The 23921-nt window shown below is 38.9% G+C and overlaps 1 protein-coding gene across 1 annotated transcript in view; it reads right to left on the bottom strand.

Moving 5' to 3' along the window:
• Positions 1–23664, bottom strand: part of ADGRA2 (adhesion G protein-coupled receptor A2) — a 176128-nt gene extending 152464 nt beyond the window's left edge. The window contains exon 1 of the mRNA XM_063448684.1: positions 23199–23664. Within this exon, the coding sequence (XP_063304754.1) occupies positions 23199–23428 (230 nt within the window). The 5' untranslated portion in view covers positions 23429–23664. The remainder of the gene's footprint in view (positions 1–23198) is intronic.
• Between the last annotated feature and the right edge of the window lie 257 nt (positions 23665–23921).

Below are 23921 nucleotides of genomic sequence, written 5' to 3'. Positions count from 1 at the left end.
TCAGACCGAGACGCTGAAGCTTGACTTGAGTCTCTTCCACCCGGGACGAGGCTGCAGCTCCCTTCTTCCACCAGGTATTGTCCCCTTCTGCCTCTTCAGTTCCTCTCCCAAGCAGGTATCAACACCTTTAGCTTCTGCTTTTATAAAGGCACTTGTGGCTCTTTATTGCCCCGAGCTACAGGAACCATGTAGCCAGCCAACAGGTCCAAAGATTAGATCACTGGGATCCCAGCACAAATCCACACAGGACACACAGTTTCAATAGGAACTAACTTACAATCCTTTATTTTTGGACAAGGACTAGCCTTCAACAAGGCTACCACTTCAACAAGTGGTGACACACATTTCCTTTTATGCTCCCATCCACGTCTCCCCACGTACAGGGGAAGGGAGCAAGTAATTGAAGAACCCTTGCACTGAGGACAATGCCGCCGCAATGGATGTCTGGGAGGGGGTCCTGGCTGAACAGGCTGATGTGTATGCCGCCAGACCTGTATTCTACCGGATGCTAGTGAGCACCAATGTAAGTGCTTTTCGAGCGCCCGGTAACATGGCCGGCGGCACGGGTACTTCTATCACACATGGCATGGGAGCTTCTGTCACATTGCCTATATCTATATATTGTTTAAAAATGAAATACTGGATTTAGTACATGCATATGTACAGTGATGTGTCACAAATTACAACTATTTTGCAGAAGATAAATGATGGTCCAGGCACTTAAAGTAAATCCAAAGTTAGCAGGTTTATTGGAGCACGTGAAAGCAACGTTTTGGCCCGCAACAGGGCCTTTGTCAAGCAAATTACAACTATGACATGTGAAAAAATCCTGATACTATGAAAACGTTGGAGTGGAGATGCTGTTGTCTCTATGTACTGTCAATAAACTTTGAAATTCCTCTAATGTAATTTACGTACTCTTAATCTCTCCAACACCAAAAATGTATGCAGCATATTTAATCTTCCACTGAAAAGTAATGCAAAACATTTTAGTCCTTATAGCCTCATGTATCCTCCATTATACCTCGGGAATGCTTTTCACCTTGGAGAGAAAAGAAAATTCTCTGTTTGGACTCTCTGTCTCGCTAAATCTCTGCAAATTTCCCCAATATTTCTCCTCGACAGTAAAGGCATCTTCAAAGAACAAAGAACAAACAGAGCCCTAGTATTCTAATCATAGAGCGGGCCTTTCTATTGTTGTGCTTGTGCCATGATTAGTTTCACTGGTTTGGAACTAAGGTACTACAGGACCTGAAAATCGTGACTGTCCCGACGAATTTGGGAAAGTTGGGAGGCATTAATAAGTAACACAGAAAAGTTATTAATCTATGTTAATGAAATCAAGTGTCAATGGAAATTCATGTTTATTCCGCTATTTTTTTAAAAGCAATTTTAGTCACAGGAATTGAAGGATGAAGGATTCTACCAAGATCGCAGCTTCTTTAGGGAAGTATGAAGCCTGGAGCTGGCTCTAATGATAACGTATTAATGGTTGGAATGAAATAGTAAGCATCTTGATGAACGGTCTTCAATAAAATATTCTGTCTAACCATTTTGGTAAAGGATGATTAACAATCAGAATATTTCACTAAACTGGCCATTGGCAGGATGTGATCAGAGAATATTACAACCACAAAGATTGTGTGGCCCTGTTATTTGTCCAAATCAGCTACTTTTTTCCCCTAACATTTGCAGTTTCTTTGCCCACTCTCCACAGTACCAGATTTAATTAATAAACCTGACAGAAAAGGGAGCAATAGCATTGAAAATGCAAAAAAAAAAAAAAGGGAACTAACATGAACATCTGTTTTACATAACTCACTAGAGTAGGCTGATAGTCTTTTCATGAACCAGTGGGCTTCTTTGCTGCATGGGAAGGGTTAACACCAGCGTGCAGCCATAATTGTAAGTTCTTAAACTTTTCGTTGTGGCTGTAATCCTATTGAGTTCTCATTGATGTTGTTTGGATTGTGGGACGCTCCCGCCTTGAAGGGTAGATACGAATGTCATTACAAGTTAATCTCCCTTTCAACCCCTGTGTTAGGGTGAAGCATATAACCCTTTGCCTTTCTCTGTTTCTCTCTGTGTGCTGCCCCTAGCACTCCAAATGAGCCTGACCTCTCCTGGATTAAACAGGCCGCCTACCAATTATCTGGGTCTCTCACCTCATGCAGCAGCTGGAAGGAAAAACACAAGAAGAATTTCATATTAATGACAGAATCAAATCTATTGGTACCCAAGGCAAACTGTAATTTGCTGACCAATTCAACAACTCAGCACAACTCGATGTCCCCTAAAGCCCCCATACCAGGCTACTGCGTATGTCTCTGCTATGTAAGGGGTGACACTGCTCACTTTGCAGAAAATGTGAAGAACTGAGGCGGAACATTGACAGAACAGTGGAGCAGATGGAATGGTGTCCATTAACTCTATCTTAGGCCTTTATGGCGTACCTCCCAACAGTCCAAATGGAGATAGAGGGACACTTTAATTTTAGGGGTGTGAATAGGGCTGTGGTGTGGCTGTTCTGAGAATGTTTAAATGTCTTACTAATAATTTATGCAACTAAAATGTAATTTAGAACAAGAACTATGAATCTTGTTTACACAGACTGATTTCTAAACACATTTGTTGTAGTTTAAAGACACATTACTGTGAGTATTATAGCTGTGAAGGTTTGCTATACACTCAGACACACTAACAATATGGAGTTCCAAGAGGGCATTACAACAGAAAAGAAGGACAGGTGTATTTGGGCCCTAAATAGGGACTGCCCCTTGTTAAAAGAGAAACTTGGGAGGTATGCTTTATGGGATAATGGGAGTCATTACTTAATACCTCTTTAATCACATCACAATTTAAAAATATATATACATGGATTCACCAGTTTTCCAAATGCGGCTGGGATTTACTGGATGTAATATCGACTTTGCACTTTTTCCTAACGTGCATCAGTTTCCCATTTTTAAGTACTGGTTCAATGGATGATCACGAACCCAACAAACACACCTCATTTTACCCACAATGCAACACGAGCAACAACAGCACCTATAAAGACTGCCTAGCTGTGTGCCTTGGCAGTTGAAAAACTGGGGTTTAGCCAAGCTTCGAGTCAAACATTAAGTTCTAAAATATTTTAAAGTGACCTACCTCATGAAAACAGCAATTTATATTTTAAAAAATAAAACAAAAAAAATCTTAAAACCTATGTCTGTCAAATGCACACTGTTCATTCTTTAACTACATTTCATTAATTATTCATTCCAATTTGTCATGGTTTGTTGCTGTTTTGCTTTTTTGGGGGGCCTGTTGTTGCTAGTGTTGCATTGATGGTAAAATCAGGTGTGTTGTTTGTTGAGTTAGTTATTATACAATGAACCAGAAAGCTTGCAAAAAAACTTATTTTTAAGCTTATAACTTTATCATGTATACACTTTTTTTTGTTAACTTATCTCTTATTCAATTATCTGGCTAACACAGTACCAATTACATAATTATTTTTAACTGATAAATTAATTCCGCTATCTGAAACTAGCACAATTGCCTCCAATCTGCATACATTATCTGGATAAAATGGCCTCAAGGAGAATGATAACAGGCCAGGAACTCAGGAAGTGCTCAGTCCCAAGTCAACCATGGACACTTTCCAGCAAACTTGAAACACACTGTGCCTTACCAAGAAACCAAACGAAAACCTCATAGTTAGCAATAAAAGGAGGTGAAACAACCGTTGAAAATAGCTTGAAAATACCAACACTAAGTGGCAGTCCCAATATGGAAATAGGACCAAGTAAATGACATTGTGGATATTTTCCAATGTGGAATACATTTTTTTATAACAATTTGAGAGTTCAACATATCTTGCTGTTAATTAAACAGGCCCTTTAAATTCTATGGGCATGATTTATTCCAGAAAATATGCTTTCTGTATTCATCACAAATCTTTCCTGATCAGAGTCATTTGCTGAATAAGTTTGAGACAAATTTGGATTTATTTATTTATTTTTTTGTTCTAACCACTTGGATTATATTTTTTTGAGGCAGTAGGAAGCTGGATCTCCTGTTACAGCCTGGAATAGCAAATTCTGCCCAGGCATAGAGAAATGAAAATAAACAGCTCTCGTTTGGAGACATTTTCCATTCTGTACCTTTCCGGGAGCGTCTAAGCGTCTGTTGTTTTTGCGAAGATCATTTCACAGACCCTATGAATCTCTCCCCCACGTAGATATTAAATAGACATTTTCATTGCCAGAAAAACCAGCAACTCATTAGTGGGCAGAAATAAGAACAGGAGAACATACAATGGAATGGAGAGATGAAAAAAGTATCAAGTGATGCTAGGGAGGACACATAAGCACTTATGTCATTTATTAAACAGTTTACATTTATTTTAGAAAAAAAAATTTATTTAGAAAATAAATCCAATCTTGCAAAAGTCAAAAGCTACTTTGATTTAGATTTAAAAAAAAAAATCAGATTAAAGAGACACTCCAAGTACCATCACCACTGCAGACTTCCATAGTGCTAGGAGGCTATGGGTACCAATTCTCCATTTTTTCTGTAACGGTTTTAGAAATGTCTAACGGAAAAGAAAGACTGGGGATTCTACGCTCGCAAAGCACGCCTCCTTAGCCTGTAATGCTATAATGATGAAGTTTAAATTCCTTGTTTTCTGTCCCACTGTTCGACACAGTATGATTTCAGAGTTACCAAAAGGGTCAATAGGGATTTGGACAGAATGAAAGGCAGTCAGCATGCCCAAATAATCGCAGTACTGAGAACCTCTTATTGTCTGGAATAAGTAAACATGCACCCTATGTTAATGGTGTATAATTAGTAATTGGACAGGTAAGGAGAAAGTGAAATTGCACAGTATTGTGGAATATCTTGGCGATACAAATGATAATAATTACAAAAAAAAACTACAAAGTACAGCACACTGACTGCTAAGAAAATATATTCCGAATATATCTGTACAAGGACAGGTTTACTTCCAATAACTTTAGGCACAAAATCAATGTTCTAGTCTTCACCTACACCAGTGGCTGTTAACCTGTCGGTAGGGACCTAATAGTGTAGAATTGTTTTTTTTCTAGTTTAATGGATACCCTTTACAAGTGGGGGAGTCTAATGCGTGTGCTCTCTTTCAAGAATGTATTTTACTATTATATCAGAATTAAAGGATTGGTAGTCAGGTTTTGCTCTGTCTATTCCAATCGTAACAGCCTTACTTGGGAAGAATTGTATTTAAGTTTTTATTTTACTCTACCTCTGTTGGAGCATGCATACACCACCCTCCTATCCTAAAACAACAAAAAAAAGGATGTCTTCTAGTTATCCCTAAATTTCACACATGCTAATTTCAGAGCATGACCTCTTGTTATTTCCACGAAAAATAAATGCAAACTTCTTGTATTTTGAGAACACTGGCTTTGAAGTGCATGAACCTGTTTCCAATAAGATCCAGACAGATGCTAGATGCGGCTCATCATGTCACGCAAGGCAGATTCCCTACTTCTACCTATGACTCCCTAGTTACATGAAAAGGTATTCAAGGCACAGACAAAATGCAAGGGATAATTTGGAAGCCTTCTGATTACATTGGAATATTTTTGTTTTCTTTGCCTGTCTTCTTTAAATTCTATGACATATTCTTTGAATTGTATGACCAAGGAAAAAAGGATTGTAAACAAAAGATATATGTTCATATCTCACCAGGTATAGCTCACAGTCTAGCTAAAAAAACAACATAAGTGAGCTAACCATAAACAAATATGAATACCGCACTCAAAAAATTGCAATGAACCTTATTGCTAATCCTGCATTTGATTTCATAATATTTATTGTAGTGATTTTAGATAAATTCATAAAGGTAGTGTTATTTCATCATGGTAACACTCATTTCATCCTATGTACATAAGCTATTTACATATATATATATACACACAGAATCCTCCCTCGTCCGAGGTAAAGTTCATCATCTATATATCTATATACAGTTGGTGATGATCCGAAAAAATAGGAAAAAAATTGAAAAATGAAAAAATGGAAAAAATCCAACCAAGAAAAAAAGGGAAAAAAGAAAAGAAAAGAAAAAAAAAAAAAGAAAAAAGAAAAAATAATAATAAAAATGAAAAGTAATACAGTCCTGATAAATTGCAGTCCAGAATACAGTGCACTATATAGTTCACTGTCTATGGGTGGATCTCACCAATGTAGAAGTTTCCTTTTTGATGTACATAGTAGGAGGATGCTGAAGTCTGTTGATGATAGTGTGGTGGAAGGGGATGAGAATAGTTCCTGTTGAGTGAAGAAACGATCACCTCATCAACTCTCTATTTGTCTCGATCTGGTCAGTATAACAGCTAACAGCCATTTCACAACACATGGAATGCCACAGATTGCTTATCTCTGTATGGGCATCCCTAGGGCTGGCACTAATCCTTCTCATGGAGTCGTATAAACCATTTTACTCTTATGCTATCTAGCTGTTGGTCGGGTTGTCTTATGCCATATTGAAGTACTTGTGGGTAAGAGTGTTTGTTTTTTATCTAAACACCATACAGGTAGACCTAACATGGACTGGGTAAGAACTGAAGCTCTCCTACGTCACAGTCCTTTCATAAATTCATGAAAAACATTTTTTAGGGCAGAATATCAATTTATTGTCCATTCGCGGTTAGACTCACCCAGACTCATTTCACACAACTCACCCGCCTCCAACAATGTCCTATAATCATTTTTTCATCTTCATATTTTACATCTACAGCTCATCATATAACATTAGATATAGATTATTACATTTGTAAAAAAAAATTAAAAAAATAGTGGTGGTGGAGCAGAATGTATGCTGCCTGTAGCATGATCTAGTGATGGAGGAACTGTAATATGTCAGTGTGTTCCTCAGTTTTATCTTTGGAATAAATATAAACAGCAGGTTCTGACTCTCAGAGATTCTTGAGCTTCCAGCAGAAGGTCAGCAGACTCTTCATTATATCACCCTCTCAGAGCTAACCTTTCACCAGGAAGCAATAACATATCTGGAAAGTACATTAAGATGTACTTTGTTCCTGTGTATTCTGCAACTGCTCTGAAAACAACAGAACCAGCAATGGATACCTCTAGGGAAAATGTACAAATTGAAGGTGACAAAATAAAATAATACCCTGTTATATGTGATTTTAACAGATAATTCCTCTTATATGCCCACTCTAACTTCAGTAGTGGCCAACACCTGAATTTTATAACAGAACAGGAGGCTTCATATTTTGGCACAATCTTTCTTTACTAAAACTCCAGCAGCACAGGTTTAACAATAAAGTTTAGTGAAAAAAACATTGCCATAGGGTATAAAAGGCCCTTCCTCTTGCATAATTTCCTCTTTCTTTGCTGCCGATAGTTGTATTCTCCTACATTTGGACAATATCTCAGCAACCGGCTACACAAAACACCTGAACGGAGTCTCGTATCGGACTCTAATAATATCGGAGGACATTTATCATTTCTAAATTACACGCAAGGTTACCCTACGACTAGGGTTCCCTCAGGAGATTACCTATATCACGAACTGACAACGGGACTCCGCATCACCATCGCATCACGGAGATCTGGGTGACACGCACCTCGCCACTACGGCAGAATCGAAGGGGCTCCCGATCCTATTGACTCCATTCTGGGCTATCCACTGCCCTTCCACTGTCTCCCATCTTACGGACAACCCACAAGATACCATCGGAGACTTTGGCGGCTCACGTTCCACAACAGGACTTTTCGTATGCCGCGAGGCGTCATATGCTCCAGAACCAGTATCGGAATACACTCGGTTATGGGTCCTAGTTGTGGTTCTCTCTATTCCTACGGGTTTGACCTATGGATTTGGATACTCACTCCAACTAACCCTCGAGGAATCTCACAATCGAGACAGCCTCTCTCTCTCCCTTTGTATACTATACCTTTCACATCAGTTATGGCCACCACCTTACCGAGTGGGTACGTTGACCATTGCTCATATGGTTGCGGTGATCGATTGGTTATTGGTCATTCGGGTCATGGATGCGTCTCAGACATCCACGAGGCATCTTCCTTCACCGATGTTCATTGGCTGGGTCACGAGAAGAGACTTTCAGGGTGTTCTACTTCCTCTGACTCTTCACACATCCTGTGTTGTTCCATAGCGTTAAAAATGCAAAATAGGAAGCCTCCTGTTCTGTTATAAAATTGTAGATTATGCTAGCGCAGTGTACCTATAATCTTAATTTTACTAAGGACAGGAGGCGAGTATTTTCCCACCCTGCTTTTTCCCTCCCTATTTATCATTCCTTGGGTTGTACTTCAATAAAAGATTTGAATTCAGGGGGTGTGGTTATCTCTTTATTACGTGGCTTATTTCATATCGCATCTTGAAATTACGACTGCTATCTGTTATGATTTCCTAATACATACAATTTGACTATATTAATGTCTCTATCATAGCTATCTATTTCGGTAAAAAAATTATTGTCTCATCTGATAAATTCCTTTTACGTAAAGTACTACGGAATAAACTGGCGTTTTATAAACAGTAATATTGATTATGCTAATATAATAATAATAATAATAATAATAATGAGGACAAACAGTTCATTTCCAAATCCCTTTCACGTCTTTTGTTTCTTTTCAGTTTGATTCTTCTTCATGGATCAATACATGGGATCGTCTTCGCACACTACGACAATATTCCAGTCGGGATTCGGATCATTTACAGTCTGATTCTTCGTCGTTATCATTATTTATTGTAATAGCAGGATATGTTTATGATTATCTTGCACCAAAGAAAGAGGAAATGATGCAAGAGGAAGGGCCTTTTATACCCTATGGCAATATTTTTTTCACTAAACTTTATTGTTAAACCTGTGCTGCTGGAGTTTTAGTAAAGAAAGATTATGCCAAAATACCCGCCTCCTGTCCTTAATAAAATTAAGATTATAGGTACACTGCGCTAGCATAATCTACAATTATTCCTACATTTAGAATATCATTTTGACAATGTGATTTCCAGTACTAAAACCAATTATGTTGAGTTGCTATCTTCTTCTGGTGAATGCATTTGATACCAAAAACACTCTTTTCAGCTGCCAATGCCATATATGAAGTTAACAAGTAAAGCCAATGCATATACATATAATGTGATAGAATAATTTGCAAAGCCATCACCTTCACTGCTATAAAGGTTTGTCCCTGAAGTATACTAATGTTACACTTTGCAGTTTGTCCCTTATTACACACACATAATTATTCAATCCCTTGAATTTTGAAGGTGTTACTCTAGCACAGGGGTAGGCAACCTTTTAGCAGCACTGTGCCGAAATAAGATTGTGATGTCCCGTAGCGTGCCAGTTCTATTTTTTTAAATTGAGGTCAATGTGTTGTTGTATTCTGCTTGTGTTATTTATACTGCAGTTGCTTTGTATCGTTGTATTTGTGCGTATATGAGCTATTATATTGTATATGTTCATGAGTAGTTTGTGATATCGTATATGATACCTATGAATGTGGGCTGTGTATGGAGGCTGCTTGTGGAATTGTGTGTGGATGGATATGTCACATTGTGTGTTTGGTAGTGTGTGTATTTGTGGGGCTGTTTGGGGTATTGCATGTGAGAGACTGCATGTGGGGTTGTGTGCATGTATGTGGATTGTTGGTGGTGATGAATTTGTGGGGATTGTGTGTATGTTTGTATGTGGGCTGTTCGTATTATTTGTATGAGGGGAGAGTTATTCTGCAGCTCTGTGTATATCTAGCAGTGTGGGTGGCTTCCCTGGGTTCCAGTGTGGACCAGGCTGGCCAGGTACAGATCAAGGGCAGGAGTTGCGATAGCTGCCGAAGACTGCTTTACTCCAGTGTGGATTCCCATTCACAAGTGCTGTAATGAAGTGATCTGAGATCACTTCCTCTACGTGCTGCAATGCATAAATTGAGGATTGTCCTTCACTACTTTTTCGTATTAGCATATATCTGAAGTTTCACTGGGACTCCTCATAGGCCAGAGCCTGTTTGGCTCTAGCAGCCTTTAGTGCCGTGCAAATACACCTCCAGTGCCGTGCATGGCACACTTGCCATAGGTTGCCTACTCCTGCTCTAGCAAGATAGGCAGCTAAAACTTGGACAAATCGATACCAACTCTTATAATCCTTAGTGAAATCACTAGAAAGTGAATTGCAAGTATTCCCTGCTGGGTTTTGCCAACCTGGATCAACCTGGTCTACTTTCCACATAATTACAGAATGAGCAATGCATCTGGCAAGGCCTTGGCTGCTTTAGAACTTGGCTGTTGGCCCAATGATGTGTACACCTTTTTAATTGGGAGAGTAATGTCTACCAAGTAAATCATACTTTAAATGAGGATGATGCATTTCAGACAAATATATATTGGTGTTTATATATTAAGATTATTATTGGGGGTCGTAGGTTCAAAACCCGGCAGGGTTGACTTAGCCCTCCGTGCTTCCAAGGTAGTTAAAATGTGTACTATTAAATTGGCTAATAGTAACATCCCCTGGACGTACTTTGGAAACCAGAGAAATCTAAATGTACCGTTCCTCGTTAAATACTTTGTTATTATTATAATTCTTGTAAGCATGCAACCACATTGATAAACTCTATGTGTTATTAAATGCACATCCTATGGATGGGGGAAATGTATTTACAGTGCTGGCTACAATTTGGCAGTACATCTCTCATCATCAAGTAAAATGGAAGCAAGCAGAAAAGAAAAATCTAATTGTTCTTATCTAATCATCTTTGCAGATTTTATACTAGGCCGGTTTCACATAATACTTTCACGGCAACTGCTAAGTATTATACGTATGTTTAACATCTGAACATTACGTCTCCAACACAGTTATTCCCTTTGCCTTTCTGCATACTAGTCTTGAAATAACCACTGCTTAACCCTTCAAGGGTCATAAAGATGACAATGAATTGTAACGCATAAATTGTCCAGCACTCAAAGAGTCAAACGCTGGAGCCCATCAGGAAAGCTAGTTTTGACATTAGGATTACAAATGAGACTTTGTACATGTCTTCAGTATGAAGGAACGCTGATACAAAGTTTATACTTCTATAATGAGCTGCTCTTCCCCCATGGTATAGAATTTCACTCGCTCTCACAAGGCACATTGAAGAACTCTGTTCTACAACATCTGGAAACACTTGAGTACTTGTGAGTCTAGATGTGTCACACAAACCCTCGCTGCACCTATCCACAGAGCTCTTTACTTCCCAGCTAAACATCAAAAAGTGGCCTTGGCTGTATAGTTACCATGTCTTATACGATGTTATTCTAAAGTCTAATGTTGAAATCTCAAATCGGTTTGGTGAGAGGTCCCACTATCTTTCCCTATACTGTTAGCATCCTGATAATAATGCAGTCACTGGTCTGGTTATCAGTGAATATGACTATTTAGGGCCAGTAACTCTTACAGATCATGTGGGTCAAGAGGCTTGCTGCTATAATAGGGGGATGGGAGAAGGAATGCAGATTTAGATTCCTATGAAAGAACCAATAATTTTTGGAGCTCACAAATGCTTTTAGACAGGTATCAAAATAACTGTAACTGGCTTGGCTTACTATGATATTGGAAACGGTTGCATTAAGCGTTCACAGATGCTGTGAGATAGAAATTTGGTTGCTGTGGTGTAATAGGTTTATTAGAGGTGAAAGCAGGGACTGATTTCAGATCTGGATGAAATCACTAGTCTTAGGTCTAGATATAATGCTATAACTCTATATATTGTAGATATAATTCTATAAATGTCTTATTTTCTTATCTTCTGAATGTTATAAATGTACTGAAAAAATAATCCTACTATTGAAGCCATAGGATGGATATGCAGGTGAGTCAGAAAATAAAACCTACATATAACCTCAATTTTCATGTTTGTGGTACCTGCCAAACAGCTATAACTGGGCAGTAATTAGCATGGTGCTTTGTTGCCCAGACTCAAGGTCTAGATGGAATGTAAAACATGCTCTGCTTTGGGTTACAGTTTGGACAGCCTCCCTTGGGACCTACAGTCAACACACAAATGGAAGGAAAACAAATTCTCTGACAGCGTGAAAAATGAATCCATCAGTTAAGTAAATGGGATTTAAAGGAACATGACAACCACAAACAACACATGGCATGATGGCATTTAAACATGTCGTTTTTACACTCCCATGAGTCTTTCTTACTTTAGTTACCTGGCTATATGTTTTTCTTTTGCACTTTTATAAAACAAGTAAAGCTTTGTAAGCTGCTGGGAGCAGCCATCTTGCATAGTGAGAACAATGTAGCAAGAGATAAAATGTATATGCATGAAAAACTATGTACAAATAGCCAGATCCCTCTTTATACTGCACATGCAATACGTGGTCACACATGTTTTTTTTTTTTTGAGTCAAAGCCACAATTATCAAGTTAGGAAATCCCATTGTTAAAACAAAGTAGTATTAAAATACAGAAAATAAAAATAAAAATGATATTAAAAACAATACAACTAAAAACAAAGGGACAAGTATAACATGTGACTTTGGTCTTTTTGCAATATTGTTTAGTGAGCATCTGTGGGGTCACTAAATAGTTAACATGACCCGTCATCTACAAAAGCTGCCAATTTAAAGCAATACATTGTGCTTTAAGATTAGCTTATCTAGCATTTCTGAAAATCCCTTTTATTACCAACAAATCAAGTGCAGCATTACTTTGCAAAGTGTTGTTCAGTCCTTTGGCAACTGTTCGGTTAATCAGGTTGACCCTGACTGTGTGTTGTTTTCATGTAAAGATTAAGATTCTTGCTGGTGTTATTGCTGGCACTGAATCTATATGTAATATGCTGTGAAATGTTTCAATGAGTCGTACTAATATGAAATCTCAACCTAAAACACAATGTATACTCTGAAAAAAAATCAGAAATTACAATACCTGCTCTTTAATCATAATATTTGTTTTTCAGTGGTCATTCATATCCTGGAGAAAAAAGAATGCTATGGGTCCCTGGAATACATTTGACACCCCCCTACGTAAACATTCACTATTGTACTTTGTGTCTGGATATGACAATTCAAGTGTAATTTAGAACCACAGTAGTGTATCTTATTTACACAGACTGATATTTATTGTAGTTTAAAGACAAAATATTGTGAGTATTAGAGCTGTGAAACTCTGATATACACTCAGACTCACCAAGATTATTATTGAGCTCCTAGAAAAGAGGGACATTAGGGACAAAAAAACAGGGGCATAAGGACTTGGGCAAAAAAAATAGGGACTATCCCTCCTAATTAAGGATGCTTGGGAGGTATGAAGTATACTTTTATTACTATACAGGAGTATACTTTGTGCTTAGTTATTGTCTTAAAATAATTTCCCCAAACACCTTCATTCAATACCTTGAAATTTGACACTGCATAAATTCTTTACTCTGGTATAACAGCCATACTAGAATAAATGTATGGATCGTGGATGTTACATTGAGCCTTACTATGAATGAATATTTTGTGTCTGGCGATGCAGGAATTAATTGCTTTATAAGTAATAGTTCTTGCCTTGCATTAGTATTAAGTGTGGTCAGAAATTGCCCATGTTTGCACCACATGCATGAAATGTTTCTTTATAAGATAGGAGTTGGGCCCCCAATGCCCACAGGTTCTGGTGCAGTCGCAACAGCTGCAGCAGCAGTAGTTCCGCCACTGATGGTACATAAAAAGTAAGCAACCATTGTGAGGACAATCCCAAACGTGAAAACATGACCTGTCATCTAAATAGTTCTGAGGAAAAATAAAAACTTTTTTTGTATCTGACCAATCAGCAGGGTTGGGGCATGTTTGAACATCATCTATAGACATAGAGTTAATATAGAACTTGCCAGTCAATCATGAATATCAAATCATTGAAGTGATTATGGTGCATGGAATCCCCTGGCTCAATCCCCCTGTTCATTGTGCACCATTTTCAACAGTTTTAAGCTGATCCAGCATTCCCAACAGCCTGCCTCCAGGGCCCTGATGGAGGTATGACTGAAGTTCAGATTACACTCCACCTTACCCATACCAATTCATACCAACTAAGAGCTAATGCTCTCAACCACTTATTGCAGCCCATCGCAACGTGGGCTAATGCAGTAGTATGATCATGATCAGCACGGGGGTGGGGGGGAAGCTGGGTTGTAAGTAATAAACCACTTGAAAACTATTTTAACACTAAATGGAGGGTTGATGCCCAATGGCATGGATATAGTGTCCATAGTGTCCCTATTGTGGAAGCAATAACATTTTAAGATATCTGGCACAAAAATGGTTAAACAATGGATTTGACATAATTATATTCCCAGACAAATCCGAGTAATTTTGTCTGGAAAACAACATAGCTAGCTAATAGTTTGAGCCATTATTTCTCTGAAATTCCACCCTTTACAACAATGTAGAATGACTATGCGTTAAAAAGACTTTCAACCACTGTTAATCCGGTATCATAAGGGAGCTCACATGTCTCAAGTGGAACTGTCACATTCCCAAATATTTGCCATTCCCAGTCCATCCATCTGACATCGTGTGAGATCGTTCCTCCATATTGTTAATTAATATCCTGGCAGATTCAGAAGGCAGGTGGAGGAGAAGGGAGATGAGCTCAGAAAAGAAGAGTGTAGGCTATCTCCAAATCTATTACACACTGAAAATACAGGACTTATTCACTAAATATTGGACATAATGCTGAGTTTTGTTATTGTTCCAAATCAGCAATTACGGACTAAAATTGGAAATTTCCTGCTCAATATCTGACAAATCTCCTTTTAGTGAGTAGCCCTTAGAGTATTTTCTCAGACTTTTTCACTGTAGAATGCATTATAAAATATGATGCTTATTAGAAAACTATATCTTATTTCCTTGCTAACTGTGCATCTCTGCATATTTTAATTGAGACTAAGAGCTCCCTATACAATGACATTTATAGGCAGAGTCCGATTATAGTAGTGGACATCAAATAGAATGAAAAGTAGACATTTCTACATCACTACGTTGGATCAGATATCTTTGGCCCCCTGGGTTACACGTATAAAACTAAGATGATGGGTCAGGTATCAGATGAATTCCATGTCACCCATATATAGGTACGTTAGTGCGACTGTGCTAGTTGAATGGTAAACATATTTATAGGTAGAGAGCTCAAGAGAAATTAGACTGCCACCGTCAGATTGCTACAATCAGTGATTTGAAGTGGTCATGGTCACTGGAGTCTCAACATACAGAGTTTTGTTTTGAAACACTGCACATACAGAGTTTAACCGCATTGCTAGGTTTAAGTCCACCTCCGGAAGCATCATTGGGACAACATTAGCCAGCCCAGAACAGGAGTAATGTCAATTACAACTTATTTCTAATGTATTTCTATGCACAAAATTGCATTCATTGACTGAGAGCAGTCAGCTGGTGCTCTCAGCAAATTAATGGCAAGCCGAAACGACTGAAGAAGCCAACTGTCATCACTAGCCAAAGGCGGACAGTTAGCACCTGGCAAGGACCTTGGCAAAAGGGTTTGCCCTATTATTGGGAAAGGGGGTCAGGGTACTCCTTGCATCACAACCACTACAGTGGGCTGTAGTGGTTATAATGTTTGGAGTAATCCTTTAGCCAGTATAATTGAATCCATTTATTTATTGAATTTAGAATTCATTATGAGCAGATTTTAAAACCAGGTTTTTATCGTTACAGAAGTGTTTCCCAGTAACATATTGTAATGGTTATTACCATTTCCTTACAGTCTGTACATTCAGGGAAAGTGATAGCTACTTGTATACTCTATGGAAAGGGTTAGGTCAGTCAAATGGACTGATGGACAGTATGCAAGAAAAACAACCCTTTACATTTTTAAAGGTTTTAAACAGCGGACATCTAGGCTCTGAGAAACCCAACATTTAAATGTGTTCAGTAGCTAATTAAAAAAAAGCTTTATTAGATTTAGGAAACACATTAAAGGCTATGGATTTCTTATATGACAACACAATGAGAACAGTGGAAACAAGTTGTAACAGTAATGTGTCTTGACTTTTTGCCATTCACAGGTATTAAGAATGACTGAGATATGAAAACGAAAAACTAAATAACAAACTCAAAGGAACATTCAAAGCACCATAACCAATATAGCCAGATAGTGGATATGGTTCCTGGGGTGTCCTGGCGCTCTCCTATGGTAACTTACAGTTTAAGAATGGTTTGGTAACTTGCCTAGTTCCTGACAGGCACCTGTAGCCACAACCCTGCTTCCAGATTCTCCTGCAAAAAGAATCCCATTAGTTCCACTGAACTAACCACGGCCGCACGGCCACTCTCATTGACAGAGCACTCTCAGTCAATAAGCACAGTCCTGGATGAATACATTTGGCTATAACTGCAGGACATAAAGTACATGTGACCAGGGACACAGGAAAGGTGTCACCCCATTCCTACATAGATTTACTACTTACTCTGTAAGGGTGCCAGGGTGTTCTGGACACCATAACCACTACAGCAGGCTAATTTTAATATCAAAATCTATACTTGAACTAAACTAGGTAATTGCTAGCCAATGCAATTACACCTACATTTCAAACCATCATGCCAATATATATATATATATATATATATATATATATATATATATATATATATTATCATTGTGCTCTTGTTCACTAATTCTACTAAAGGGTTACTCCAACCACCATGACCACTTCTGCCTTGTGAAGTGTTAATGGTGGTAGGAGTAGGGAAGTGCAGTGTTTCAGCTTGAAACACCTGACAACCAGACTTATTGGCAACTGTGTCCTGGGGGCTAGTTGCACCCCCCCATACAAGTGTTGAAGGCAGCCCAGAACTTTAATGTCAATTCTGTGCATAGAATATGTCTGTTGTAAGTGTAATGCACACTGCCAACAGACGTAACTGCTTCTCCCTTGCAGGCAGGGACCAGTGATTGACTTAGAATTCAACATTAGTCTTTCACACGAGAAGGGCCAACCACTTCATGTTTTATTCCCTCTCAGACTATTATTTTACAAATGAACAAGAAACAGAAACAGGTAAGCAAACGTCAGCTGGCACAATTTTTAAAAATTGTATTATTTTATGGATTTTATTTGCAGTTGGGAATACCATTTTGCCAGTTAGTCACAAATGCCAGTATACGCATGCAAGGAAAATAATGATTATATCTGGATGACTGTGCCCTGTAAAAATAGGCTAGAAAAATAAAAAAATAAATCTGTTTTCAAAGACTAGGTGGGTAGACCTTTAAAAGGGATGATAATTGTGAATTCTAGATTGTAGCCTTCCTTCCAGCAAACAAGCTTGGACCATTGTGCTCAAAACAACTGCTTGAAGATACTGCTGTCTGCATCAAGACATGTCCTCCTGTCATTTTCAATTGATGCTCACATGTGTTTCTAGGGCTACTGCATCAAGAGAGTCTCATCCAACTGCTGGCATTTTCTTTGAACCTTACTTATATCTGAGTTTCTAAAGCCAAATCCTATAGAATCCTCAGGATCTGTATTGTATCCTCTCAAAAAATTCGTTTTTTTTTTTTATTCTTTATTTTTGTTTTGTTGTCATGAATTTTACAGTTGTGACTGTACAGAATTTATACAGAAGTCATGCATCACATGCAGTGGTGTATTTTGGATTTGTGCTGCCCTAGGCACGACTAAATTCGGACACCACCACAATCTAAATTTGCCCCCCCCCCCAATTCGTGTCAAGGTCATTTTTTGGACTGACAGACACATTCCCTCATTGATACATGCACTCACTGACAGATACACAGTCATTGGCACACACTGTTTAACCAACACACACTTTCACTGACAGACACACACTGACACACCCACTCACTGACAGGCACACACTCTCACATAAAATGACATACACACACTGACACACACTCACAGGCACACCCATTCTCACTCACAGACACACTGACAGCTACACTCACTCACTCACAGTAAGGTGGACAGCCTCAGAACACAAGGCAAACAAGGCATTTGTCTGGGAGCTTGGGGTCGAATTTTTTGGCGCCCCCCTGAAAGTGCCGCCCTAGGCAAATGCCTTGTTTGCCTTGTGGTAAATACATCCCTGATCACATGTTGTAGTTATGGTTTTGAACATTCGGTTTAAATTAACATACCTATTGATATTGTATGCGGTCTCTGTTTCCATCCTGGCCAACGTGTAGTCTGACAACAAAGGTTTGTGTAATAAATGAAGTAAAACTATGAACAGTAACATGTAAAATTCGGTTCAGATACTTAGGACCTTATTATAAGTTGTCACCGGCCCCCGAGAGGGAGATGAAGAGAGAGAAAAATGGAGAATAAGAATATCCCGTAGTTCCCCAGTTGATATTCAGTATGATCAGCGAGCACTTGCCTGACCCATTGATCCCCCAGTGTTATGCTACTAGGGGTGATTTGGATTGTAACTCAACTGCAGTTTGTAATCTCCCTAATTACAATAGTGAAGAAATGGAGAATCCTTAAGTATCAATACTGTAGCTTTAAGAAAAGAGAGAATCACTGGTAACTTGATTCAACCGAAGTTTTAATAAGTGTTAAACTTAAATGAATTGCATTTAGGCAATAATGCAAGTAATCAACAACACAAAGTTCATTATAAAGTATTTCTTCAGAGATGCATTGAGTAACATTCGTTCATGAGAATAATCTTCAATAGGAACAATAATCAAGTAGCTAAGAATATTTGCAAAGCAAGAACAGTTCATAGTGAATAAGCATGATGGGAGTTGTCCTTCATGAGATTAGTAACTTGAAGCACTGAATGTAATTGCAAAGCAAGAAACAGTTCATAGTGAATAAGCATGATGGGAGTTGTCCTTCATGAGATTATTAACTTGAAGCACTGAATGTAATTGCAAAGCAAGAAACATTTCATAGTGAATAAGTATGATGGGAGTTGTCCTTCATGAGATTAGTAACTTGAAGCACTGAATGTAATTGCAAAGCAAGAAACAGTTCATAGTGAATAAGCATGATGGGAGTTGTCCTTCATGAGATTAGTAACTTGTAGCAATGAAGATTTGAGTAAGCAAGCATTAGTTCAATAATAAATGATATTGCAGACAAATAGCTGAAAGATATACTTAAGGTTAATATGGGTAGTCCTCCAATAGTTCAGGGATATGGTCCACTTGTAAAGTAGCAAAGTATCCGTTCTCCAGTAATCCTTTATGGCATGCAGCAATCCTTGCATTTGCTCAAAGGCTGGAACGGCTTGTCTGAGCTTGTGGAGAGGTAAGTCTGGTGGAAGTAGCTCCCAATAGCTGAGCCTGTGGAGCCCGCGGTCTCGTGGAGGCAGCTCACACGTTAGCTCAAACAATCAATCACCAAGCACCCTCTCTCTGGCCCAGTCTCCCTAAATACCGTAAGAGCTGTGTCAGAGGGGGGCGGGGTCCGGCTCCTCACCGCTGAGTGCCGAACCCGGAAGTGTTACTCCATGACACCCAGGCACTAGTTCCTTCCCCCTAGTACTTGATCAATTGGATGTCATATTCGGCCCACCCTTCTGCCATGCGTCTCGCCCTTTTCCCCCAAGACATCAGGAGGGCGATATCTTTGCGCTCAATGGGTGGCGTAAGAGAGACTGTGATCAGACTGATGTTTCACCCATGTAATATACTCTGCTTGTATGGGTGTATTTCTATTTTTGGGTAGAAAAGTCAGGTAGTGTAGACTCAGGGCTTCTGGAGGTTTAGGCAAGGTTTGGTTACCCGTTCCTGTGCTCAGGTCCGAGTCTATCATGCTGACCTTTTCCTTCTGTAGCTGTTGTGTCTACCCTGTGTTTTCACAGGGATGGATATATGAATTTGCTGTCCAACATTGTTGTCGGCTGATTTTTTCCCAAGACTTCTATGTTTTTTTAATGTTTTTTTTTTTCCTTTTATATCTCTTCCTAAAAGTAACAATGAGATTAGGTGCTAGAGTTTAAGCACCATGTCTGCTTTAGATGACTTACCCTGATTTTAGTGAGATACATTTTCCCATCTAAACTGCTTTGTTTAAACAACTTGCTTTGATCACTAACTCTGAAGCCTATAATGTCAACTTTATGGATTTACATTCAAATTTTCAGTTTTGGATCTGGATGTCTGTGATAATACACAAGCAGAACATTGATAATCATCCACACAGATTTCTTTCTCTATGCACTTTTTTTTAAAACCAATGTCCACTGAAGTTTTAGCTTTTGTAGGATGGGGAATGGGATATATAAATAGAGAAAAGGGGGAGCGCACAGATAGGCAGAAATGTAGTGATTTAACATCACTAATACAATGCTAGGAGAAGCTATGCCACATCTGTCCTCTATGTGTTTATCCTTCAGGTAAGGGACAAATTCACAGTCCAGTATTTTGGCAGAATAGGTGACGCAAAGCTATGTTGTTGATACATTTATATCAGATATAACATTATGCTGGGAAATCGTTATGTTTCTTTTGTAGAATAAAATAATAAAACAGTCTGCTCCATTAGCAATTTGAGAGATGTAATGGTTATCTTCTCACTGCAGGTCCTCTCTGCCCAGAGATGACAATCTCCTTGGTCAATCCAAAGCGTCCCATAGACAGAAGCATAGAGAGACACAGGGCACATGCAGGAAAAAAACTGGCTGTACTGAAATTAGATGACAATATCCCCATGTATGTTCTAGTGATCATGCACACTCAACTTCTATTCGATGTTCAGGGAATGCAATGGCCTATAATAAACTTACTTTATAATAATTTATTATGCTTCTGTTATTATTCTGAAATTATTTGATGCACAACCCAACAGCATTTATCTAAAACAATAAGTAGACATATGTCCTCCAAACCAAGGTGATCTGATGACCTCGACTTAGTCACCATTTTTCTAAGTACTCTATATACTACAATGAAATAAAGTGAGAAGACATCCCTCTTTCCCTGGACTAAGCTAAAAATTGGTGTGTAGTAAGGGCCCTGTTCAAAAGAGCTTACAGTCATGTGATCTACTATAACCCAACGTTATAGAAAATATAAAGAGCATTCCTGAAGCATCTTGGGAAAAAACGAAGCACAGTAACTCAACGAATAGTTTCAACGGATGCCTTTAAAATGGGCTTCAATCCTTTTAACCAAGCAAACTATGGAGTCATGATAGCTCATATAAATATTAGTAAGTAGAAATAGCATGTTGATTCAGGGAAAATGTGAGCCAAGAAGAAAATTCTTCCCATTTTAAAACACTGCTAGAATATGTTTCCCTTTAAGGTGGGGTTCTTGCCTTCTTCAACCGCAGTAACAGGGGTGCACAAAAGGTTGATGGAATAAAGTCTATTTCAATTTAAATTTCTGTGTTACTAGCGTAACTAGCCATTAACTGAGAAAACTGTACATAAGCTATGTAAAACACTGCATTCAAAAACATAGTCATTTTCAATCAAATGTTTTATGTAAGAAGAAAAAAAGTGTCCGCAAGACAATATAGAAGTAGATGTGAGTGAGAAAATTATGTATGTGTACACAAATTATGGTTTTACTGTGTTTTGTTTACTTAAAGGGACTTAGCAATGTATCACATGACACAGTCTAGTAAAATGCAAATTATTGCTACATCTGATCTCATTTAGACTATGTAGCCACTGGGCTATCATAATGTATATGAACAATTATTTGCTGATCAAAGCATCTTTAGTAATAGTTCCCTAAACCAGAGTGTACTGTCATAATGGACACCAGTAAGATTAAATCTTTTAGGTAGATTCATTTTAAATAGATTTGATACTCAAAATCATAGTTGCAGTAATTATCACACCTGTGATCAAGCAGAGGCACTGTGATCATTTCTAGATCTGGGATAGATTGTCATCTCCCCACGTTATAATGACCAATGGCAAAGGATGGGGAAGGTGGACTATAGCAATGTCACAACTCTGTGATGGGAATGGTCACAGTATCAAGCAAGTTGTCCTTTGCACATTACAATGCATTAAACGAGAACACAGTATTGGAAGAGTCAATATAGGGGTTTACCAAGATGTTAAAAATGTAAATCTGTTTCAAAGTGCTGATCGATTTCATGCACTGCATAGTTTCAGTGCTTAAAGCCCAAAGATTATTCAGTACAAGCAAATCAATCCAGCATGGTCATCTACAGCTCATACATTAAATAGTATTGTACATTTACTGTCCATCACTGACACCATTCCCTCCATGATTGTTAAGATTGCTTGCTTGTGGGCAAGAACATCAAACACCTATGTTTTCGACTGATCATTTAATTCTTCGAATACCCTTACCCTATTTGCATCGAGTGCAAACGAATTGGATGAAGCTTTACAAATAGGGAGACAGGAAACAGTAAAGCATGGCTGGAGACATGCAGATATACACTAGCATAAGTGCAAATGCACAATAACACATAAACTATGATATTATTTTTTATATATATATTATATATATAATTGCACGGATCATATATTTCATTTTTACATGTAATTCATATAGCACACTTCTACGTTTCTTCATATCAAGAGATTGTATTATCCAGTTATATTACCAACAATGCAGGCAAAATGTACACAATTATATTTATAACTACCCCAAAGAAACTGAAAATAATAATAGGACAGCCAGTAATGTGTAAGGGCAATGTGCATTAATACTGTATGTATATGATCTGTATTCTTCTACATTCTGCAGTGTATCTGTACAAACATATTGGGTACATATGTGCAAGTGAGCATATGTGCAAGTGTGTGTATATGGGTGCTGATATAATGTTAGTAACTGTGTAATCTGTACAGTGTGATATGTGTGTAAATGGGTAGATAGAATGTTATTAACTGTGTAATCTTGCATTGTGATATGTATGTAGGTTGTGTGTTGTAAAACCATTGGGTGCTGATAGAATGTTAGTGACTTTGCAATCAGTAATCGGTAACTTTGTAATCAGTGTGTATTAATGTGATAAATTATTGCTTGCGTTGTATGACTGTGGATTTAATGTTAATATTTTTTGCTCAGAAGTTACAAGTGGCAGAGGGCATCCTGCATTAACCATGTTTCCAGCCCCTATGCCCAGTGCCAGAGAAGTGCAATTTAAAGTTACCCTGCCTTGCCCACCACCCCCCTCCCCATGGTTATCCGTGGTGCCCGGTAGGTACTCACAGGCTGACGGTGCTGTTGGGCAGCAGGGCAGGGTCTGGCACCTCCAGCAGCTCCTCGTTGGTGCACACCACCTTCTTCCTGGGGGCAGTAGCTGAGCCCAGCCCGGGTTTGGGGCGCTCGGCGACACACTTACAGCTGTGGATCAGCACGGGGCAGTTGAGAGCCCAGGGCACCAGGGATAGGAGCAAAAGCAGAGCCCAGGGGCAGCGAGAGGGCACGGAGCCGGGCATGCTGGGCAGCACTGGGTCCCACTCAGCCCATTCTACACAGCCAAAGAGGGAGAGGTGCCAGCCAGTCCTGGGCACATGGTCCCTTTAAATCCCCAGCCAGCGCTGTCTGTCAGTGGGGAGATACAGGTATCACTCCCAGCTGGGCTCACACTGGGGCTGCATGCTGTGCTGACAGGGGGTCCCGGCTCTTATCCCATAGGAGAATGGCTCTATGATGGGAGATAGCGGATCGCAGCCCTAACTCCTATTACTAAATCTGCCAGCTCTCTGCTCTCCTCTTACTAGAGCCCCTTCTCCACCTCCCAGCTCACACTCTGCTGCACGGTCCTAGTGCCTGCCCCAGGGCTCCCAGCCAGAAATACACACATACATAGCAAATCATTTTACCAGGATCAATGTATTTAGTTAGCCCCAGTTTCAGTTATCTAGTTATATACTGTTTATTTTTATACTGAGAGTGCTGTAGTATTTCATTGATGCTGTTGGGAAATAA

This window comes from Pelobates fuscus, chromosome 3 (genome assembly GCF_036172605.1).
Source record: "Pelobates fuscus isolate aPelFus1 chromosome 3, aPelFus1.pri, whole genome shotgun sequence".
In the NCBI taxonomy this organism is placed as follows: Eukaryota; Metazoa; Chordata; class Amphibia; order Anura; family Pelobatidae; genus Pelobates; species Pelobates fuscus.
Note: the sequence above shows the minus strand (reverse complement) of the source record. Positions and strands in the feature narration are given on the sequence as shown.